Source organism: Pecten maximus, chromosome 1, assembly GCF_902652985.1.
Source record: "Pecten maximus chromosome 1, xPecMax1.1, whole genome shotgun sequence".
NCBI classification, from domain to species: Eukaryota; Metazoa; Mollusca; class Bivalvia; order Pectinida; family Pectinidae; genus Pecten; species Pecten maximus.
The window spans coordinates 9,320,079-9,329,881 of record NC_047015.1 but is presented as its reverse complement, the minus strand read 5'-3'; the positions used below and the strand labels follow the sequence as shown (position 1 = coordinate 9,329,881).

Genomic DNA, 9,803 nt, shown 5'->3' with positions numbered 1-9,803 from the left:
AGTTTTTGGTCATTCTGTAGTTTATGTTTGATAAAAAAATTAGGGGTGCACATATGACCGTCCTCTGATTAAGTTTTAATTTGATAGGGTCCATTATAGTGTTCATGATCAACTGAGATGATACAAAAGACCACTGGTAAGGAACCAGGTGGCCAAAGAATATGGAAAAATCAAAGAAACACCAAAAGGTATACCCCTCCAGAACACATACGGTAGTTACTATACCAGTTCACTAAAAAGTAAATCAAGAACATCAAGATAACACACCCAATATTCACATACGTATACAAAACATCAATACTCAAGATCAAATAAAGGTTAATACAGAATAAAATACACAGTATCAACAAAAGTCCCACATAACGTATCCACAATAAAAGTATAACACACAATAACGGTATACAAACAATAAAGGAAACACACAATAACAGTATACACCCACATACAACGGAATAAACACAATACAACAGTAATACCACACATACAACAGGTTCATACCCCACACAATCCAACAGGGTAATACACCACACAATCAAACCAGGTCACACCTACAAACACAAGGTAATACACCCACAACATACAACAGGTAATACATCCAACCCAACTACCCACAGGTAATACACCCACACAATACAACAAGGTTAATACACCCCCACAATACAACAGGTAATACACCACACAATACAACCAGGTAATACACCACAAATACAACAGTAATACACCACACAATACAACAGGTATACAAACAACCACACAATACAACAGGTAATACACCACACAATCACAGGTAAAACACACAAAATACAACATTTAATACACCACACAATACAACAGGTAATTACACACACAATACAACAGGTAAATACACCACACATACAACAGGTAATATACCACACAATACAACAGGTAAATACACCACACAATACAACAAGCACACAATACAACAGGAATACACCACACAATACAACAGGTGAATACCCACAAATACACAGTAATACACCACCAATACACCACACAATACAACAGGTAATACACCACACCATACAACAGGTAATACACCACACAAATACAACAGGTAATACACCACACAATACAACAGGTAATACACCACACAATACAACAGGTAATACACCACACAATACAACAGGTAATACACCACACAATACAACAGGTAATACACCACCAATACAACAGGTAATACACCACACAATACAACAGGTAATACACCACACAATACAACAGGTAATACACCACACAATACAACAGGTAATACACCACACAATACAACAGGGAATAACACCACAACAATACACAGGTAATATACCACACAATACAACAGGTATTCACCACACAATACACACAGCAATACAACAGTAATACACCACACAATTACAACAGGTAATACACCACACAATACAACAGGTAATACACCACACAATACACCACACAATACACCACACATACAACAGGTAATACACCACACAATACAACAGGTAATACCCACCAATACAACAGGTAATACACCACACAACACACATCACACACGATACAACAGGTAATACACCACACAATACAACAGGTAATACACCACACAATACACCAGGTATAGCACCACACAATACACACAGGTAATACACACATACACTACACACAATACAACAGGTAATACAACACCACCACAATACAACAAGGTAATAACCACACACATACAACAGGTAATACACACAAACAATACAACAAATACAACAAATACACCAACATACAACGGTAATACACCACCAAATACAAACAGGTAATACACCCACACAATACACAACAAGGTAATACACCACACAATACAACAGGTAATACACCACAACATACAACAGGTAATACACCACACAATACAACAGGTAATACCAACATCCATACACACAAAGGTAATAACCACACATACAACAGGTAATACACCACACAATACAACCAGGTAATAACACAACACCAAATACAACAGGTAATACACCACACAATACAACAGGTAATACACCACACAATACAACAGGTAATACACCACACAATACAACAGGTAATACACCACAACATACAACAGGTAATACACCACACAATACAACAGGTAATACACCACACAATACACCACACAATACAACAGGTAATACACCACACAATACAACAGGTAATACACCACACAATACAACAGGTAATACACCACACAATACAACAGGTAATACACCACACAATACAACAGGTAATACACCACACAATACAACAGGTAATACACCACACAATACAACAGGTAATACACCACACATTACAACAGGTAATACACCACACAATACAACAGGTGATACACCACACAATACACCAGGTAATACACCACACAATACAACAGGTAATACACCACACAATACAACAGGTAATACACCACACAATACAACACACAATACACCACACGATACAACAGGTAATACACCACACAATACAACAGGTAATACACCACACAATACACCAGGTAATACACCACACAATACACCACACAATACAACAGGTAATACACCACACAATACAACAGGTAATACACCACACAATACAACAGGTAATACACCACACAATACAACAGGTAATACACCACACAATACACCACACAATACAACAGGTAATACACCACACAATACAACAGGTAATACACCACACAATACAACAGGTAATACACCACACAATACAACAGGTAATACACCACAACATACAACAGGTAATACACCACACAATACAACAGGTAATACACCACACAATACAACAGGTAATAGCACCACACAATACAACAGGTAATACACCACACAATACAACAGGTAATACACCACACAATACAACAGGTAATACACCACACAATACAACAGGTAATACACCACACAATACAACAGGTAATACACCACACAATACAACAGGTAATACACCACACAATACAACAGGTAATACACCACACAATACACCACACAATACAACAGGTAATACCACACATACACAGTAATACACCACATACCACAATACAACAGGTATACACCTCACAATACAACAGGTATAGCACCACACCAATACAACAGGTAATACAACCACACAATACAACAGGTAATACACCACACATACAACAGGTAATACACCACACATACCACATACAACAGCTAATACACCACACAATACAACAGGTAATACCCACACAATACAAACAGGTAATACACCACACAATACAACAGGTAATATACCACACAATACAACAGGTAATACACCACACAATACAAACAGGTAATACACCCACACAATACAACAGGTAATACACCACACAATACAACAGGTAATACACCACACAATACAACAGGTAATACACCACACAATACAATAGGTAATACACCACACAATACAACAGGTAATACACCACACAATACACCAGGTAATACACCACACAATACAACAGGTAATACACCACACAATACACAGGTAATACACCACACAATACAAACAGGTAATACACCACACAATACAACAGGTAATACACCACACAATACAACAGGTAATACACCACACAATACAACAGGTAATACACCACACAATACAACAGGTAATACACCACACAATACAACAGGTAATACACCACACAATACAACAGGTAATACACCACACAATACAACAGGTAATACACCACACAATACAACAGGTAATACACCACACAATACAACAGGTAATACACCACACAATACAACAGGTAATACACCACACAATACAACAGGTAATACACCACACAATACAACAGGTAATACACCACACAATACAACAGGTAATACACCACACAATACAACAGGTATATACCACACAATACAACAGGTAATACACCACACAATACAACAGGTAATACACCACACAATACAACAGGTAATACACCACACAATACAACAGGTAATACACCACACAATACAACAGGTAATACACCACACAATACAACAGGTAATACACCACACAATGCAACAGGTAATACACCACACAATACAACAGGTAATACACCACACAATACAACAGGTAATACACCACACAATACAACAGGTAATACACCACACAATACAACAGGTAATACACCACACAATACAACAGGTAATACACCACACAATACAACAGGTAATATACCACACAATACAACAGGTAATACACCACACAATAAACAGTAATACACACAATACAAAGGAATACAACACACAATACAACAGGTAATACACCACACAATACACCACACAATACAACAGGTAATACACCACACAATACAACAGGTAATACACCACACCATACAACAGGTAATACACCACACAATACAACAGGTAATACACCACACAATACAACAGGTAATACACCACACAATACACCACACCATACAACAGGTAATACACCACAACATACAACAGGTAATACACCACACAATACAACAGGTAATACACCACACAATACAACAGGTAATACACCACACAATACACAGGTAATACACCACACAATACAACACACAATACAACAGGTAATACACCACACAAAACAACAGGTAATACACCACACAATACAACAGGTAATACACCACACAATACAACAGGTAATACACCACACAATACAACAGGTAATACACCACACAATACAACAGATAATACACCACACAATACACCACACAATACAACAGGTAATACACCACACAATACAACACAATACCTGGTAGTTCAGGAGTAAACAGTCGTATAATCTTCATTGGACAGAATCTAATTAAAATCTAGATGGTCGTTCTCACTACTTTACATGAACATCTAACGACATCACATAAGGGTCACCTCAGGATGACCTTTGCTATCTCAATATTTCACTTTCAGGTCGAATTGTCAAAATTTTTCTATGTCATCAATCTCTTCCATTCATCACATCTGGAACTAACTATTTCGGTACAGCATGTATATATAGAGGATATCTAACAGTGCGCACTCGTGAAAAATATCAAAATATTAGCCCCACTCGTGAAATATATTTGGTATTACTGAAGACACTGTTAGATATTCTGTTTATTACATTTTTTATCAACGAAAAACCTACCCCGTATGCTAACTAGGCCTACAGCTATAATTTGTAAACAAAAAATGTAGTTCCCCCTGTCCAGGTGCTGAGATATGTCGGGCTTTCTGATTTGTCAATTATTTTGGTATTTTCTAATCATTAATTTGATTGGTCAAATCAGCAAAAGTGATATTTTTCACTAGTGATAAATATTGAAAAATATCACTTATAGAATGAATAATTTTTGATATTTCACTGGTAAAAATGTAATAAATAGCTATATGCTTCGTTGGATGAAATGACTTGAAACAGCTTGACAGATTATGCAGGCTATGCTATTGCACAAACAAAATTCACTTCCAAGATTCTGTAAGTCGTAATTTAATTGGATAATCCAAAAGGTCATCCTGACATGACCCCTTATGGGATGTCATTAGATAGTCATGTAATGTATTGAATGAACATCTATATTTTAACTAAGATTGCATTGGACAGAGCATAGAAACAATCCTTTACTGGTACATGTACCTTGATAATGATCACATTTCATCTGTCAAGTTTCACCAGTAGGATTTATTTTATACTTACCTGAAATAATCATGAGATTGTTCTTATCAAGTTTTGTTTTTTTTTGCTCAGTCCGAAATCCAAGATGGCTGCCATGGCCACCATATTAAAAAAATACATTATAAACTTCTTCTCCTGTTCCATTTATACCATAGAGGTGGAAATTAGTTGGGATTAAGGGAACCTGACAAAGTGTTGTTAATTTTTTAGTCTCATAAAGCTGTGTTATGGCAGTCACTGCGACCATTTTGTAACATGATTGCACAATCATGGTTTTCCTTAACAACACCTATTTTATGATAGAGATATAGAGATGATGACACAACCAATATGATATTTAAGAGTGTGACCTTCAGTGCTAGTACGCTTCACATTAGTCATTAGTCTGATGACGGTGACGGTGTAGTCATTGAAACGTCACACTCTTAAATGTCATATTGGTTGTATCATTTAACTTCTATCATATTTACTTTACCAATCTGAAGAAAATGTTCCATAACACCTATTTATCCCCTGCGAAACGCGTTTGCAGGGGATATTAAATTGGGCTCCGTCCATCTGTCCGTGTGTCCGTCCGAGATTCTTTTCCGGGCTATAACTCCATAACATTTCAACGCAGCTCCTTGAAACTTTCTGTATATATCAGACTAGTGCCCTAGTTGTGCCTTTTGCTATTGCGGACCTTCCATTTTCGGTATTTTTTCTGTCACCATGGAAACTTAGTCAAAAATACCAAATTACTGTTTTCCTTTTGTTTCCGGGCTATAACTCAAAAACCGTTCGATGCAGCTTTTTGAAAATTTCTGTATATATCAGACTAGTGCCCTAGTTGTGTCTTTTGCTATAGCGGACCTTCCATTTTTGGTATTTTTTCTGTCACCATGGAGACTTAATCAAAAATACCAAATTACTGTTTCCTTAATAACTCAATTACTTTGAGCTTGATATATACATGTATTTGGGTTTTCATACCAACTGCGGGGCGCAGGGGATAATGCCAAGCTTTGCGGCTCCTTGTTTGAACTTCTTTTCAAGTTCTATCAGTTGGAATCAACTTGAACTTTCTTGAAATGATCCTGAGATGGTTTTGGTCAAGTGTTATTTTACAGCCTGCTCAGTAATCTGGTATTTATGATATGGCCATATGACATCGTAGAACTGGCCAGTTATGTGATGATAAAAGTTCTACTTTAAATATACAGAGTGTATACAATAAATGATGAGAAGTGTAAACTTTATACTTACAGGAATGTGTAGAGGACCGGATGGAACGGCATGAAAATGGATATTATCCTTTTATATCCACATACACACACACAGATCCAAGGTCTGCGAGAGGTAACTTTACAATTTAGTATAGCTACTTTCACTGGCCATGAGACATTCTACAGAAAATATACTTACTACATATATACAAACATTACAAGTTCTTATAATTTTATCTTATAGATAAGTCTTCTCAGATTAAACTAAAAACGGGGAAGAAGAAAAAGAAGAAGAAACATGAGAACTATGAAAGCAATCATTGGGGCAATCAGATAACCGCAGGTTCTAACAGAGGGATGAAGAGGAAACACAGGGATGATTCCGAACATCACATGCCAACAGGCAAACGCAGAAAAAGGCAAAACAAGTTCAACAGAGGTCAGAAAACTCAGCAGTTATCTGGCCATTTTAACCATTTAAGATACCATATGTCCAACCACAAAAGTCTGATGTAATTTTTAAGAGTGATATTTTGTGAAAGTTAATTCAGAGTTTATGAGTCCAAAAATATGTGTAGGGTTTATAAAAGGGAAAAAGACTTGAAATTACCATTCCTCTATGATATTCTACAATACACTGCAATACAAGATTTAACGATACCCTGTAAGAGGTCATCTCTGCATGACCTTTGAGCTCAGCCAATCAACATGCAGCCTATGAAATTGTCTGTGTGTTTTCATACTTCCGAAGTATAGATACCTCAACGAATATATAATTTAACAAATGTGTGCTGTTCGTGTGGGTTTTCCTTCTTTGTATGCGAGATAGACAGTAAAAGCAACAGCGTCATGAAAAAAAATTAGTTTGAAAGGGAATATATTATACGGTGTACGGTAACGATTTTCAAACACAATCCGTCCTGTCGACGAGATATTGTTAAATAGTTTTCTGTTCTTCTTTCAATGTAACATCCAGAGGATTAGCAATTTTTACTTACTGTGGCCATTAAGATAATCATATCAGACTCTTTGTCATTGGTTGATTAATGAAGTCATTAACCAGTTTTCATTGGCTTATATTTGAAGCTCAAAGGTCATGCTGAGATGGCCTTCTAGGGGGTATTGCTATAGCTTGTTTCAGTTAATCATAGAGTATCTTAGAGGAGTGGAAATTACACGTCTAATTTTGATTAGATTGAGATGTACACATGATGTGTTTTGTAGATGAAGATCCACATGTACAGCCGAAGTCACAGAAGAAAAAAAATAAACAGAGAAGAACACGCTGGGACAATAGAGAAGAGACAGAAAACTACCCACAGCCAGGAAAGAAGACACAAAACAAAGGTACTATTGTTGATAGATGGTATCACGTCACTGATTTATAGTTTTTACATTCGACATAAATATCCTTCAAACATGTCCTCATCTCAAAATTTCTGTTACACATCCTCATTGTAAGTTGAAACAGGATTATTGGATTGACTTTGTGATATGACAGATTATATCGCCAGTAGAAATTATTGAAGTCTGGAGTACAAAGTTAACATTGAAATGATCATTTTATATTACCTGGTACAATGTACTTGTTATAATGTATAACATAGAAACCCCCAGTAGTTTACCAATGTTTGACAGTAAATGACTTAACCCAAGGACTACCAGCCTTGTTACAGGAGAGATGGTGTGTTTCTTCCCTGCTCATGATCTTCAAATATTTCATTCAATTTTCAGGAAGGAAAGAATCTGTGTCCAAAATTACTTGGCAGACTTACAACACCCAGTACAAGAATGATAAGCCATACAACAGCGATAAAGGGTTCAAAACATCTCGCAACACGACAAATAACTACAACAAAGGTTTTAAAACATCTTTCTATCAAAACAAGATACCTGACTATTAGAACAAGAAATCTGACTGAAAACTCGGACACCAAGTACTGCTTCAGAACAAAGCAGGGTTTAGAAGTGTTTCATAAAGTATGATGTACAGACTATATCGCCAGGAGTTTCTAACCACCTACGAGGAAAAAATTGTGTATAAACTGTATACTGGGAAATTTTGGTCCCAGGAATATTTTGCTCTCTGTGTGATATTATTACATCAGGGAGTATTAAAACACTCCCTACGTTGTTAAATTCTCCCTCTTCTTATTGGGTGAAAAGTGGTAAAAGTTTCCAGGTATAGAGTACCTGGAAAACTTTGCAGACATGGAACATCATGTTGGATTTCTAAAAGACAGAAGTAAGAAATTTCTTAACAGAAAGTTCTGTTAAAGAAGTGAAGATGGCTTCTGCTGTATTGAAATCCTTTGCAAAAAAATTTTTTTGTGCAATTTAATATTTAGGAATGTGTTTATTACAGACACAGCCTTTGACCACTTATGTGATGATGTTGTTGTTAACCATGGAATATCACCAGCTGGTAGTATTGCTATTTATTAAGTGATGAAGACTCCGAATCAATCACTTATTCCACATGTATGTAGAGTGGCCATTTACAGAAACTAGTACAAAAAAGGTGTATGTACATTCAGCAGTATAAATGATATAATTATTGATCAGGATATAAAAGATGTGACTGTGTGTGGCCATTGATTCAGAAAACCTAATTTAATATCATCAAAATAAAAATAAGTGATTCATTTATGTTGTTTTCTTTGAATCATAACAAGAAACTCGGTGGATTTTGACATCGGCTATTCATACTTCATGGCTTTTGACACCGGTTATTCATGGTTGTACTAGCAAACAAATGTCACATATTTGATGTTCAAAGTTAGATTTGATGTCAAGACATCAAAACGTTAGTGTTGACTCAACACCGTTACAATGTACACTTATAGATCATAGATTTTCACAGTCACTTTTAATTAGTGTTTCATTTGATTATAACTCTATGGTATAAATGGAACTGGAGAAGTTTCAAATGTATTTATTATATATAATCAGATGGTGGGCTAT

At 36.1% G+C, this 9,803-nt stretch overlaps 1 protein-coding gene across 1 annotated transcript in view; it reads left to right on the top strand.

The window, feature by feature from the left end:
* The window catches only part of LOC117324277 (zinc finger CCHC domain-containing protein 7-like), a gene marked incomplete in the record, with an annotated part of 21,782 nt that extends 12,296 nt beyond the window's left edge, over positions 1-9,486 (top strand). The window contains 4 exon segments of the mRNA XM_033880061.1: positions 6,882-6,972; positions 7,084-7,278; positions 8,064-8,186; positions 8,574-9,486. Of these exon segments, the coding sequence (XP_033735952.1) occupies positions 6,882-6,972; positions 7,084-7,278; positions 8,064-8,186; positions 8,574-8,743 (579 nt within the window).
* Positions 9,487-9,803: the final 317 nt, after the last annotated feature.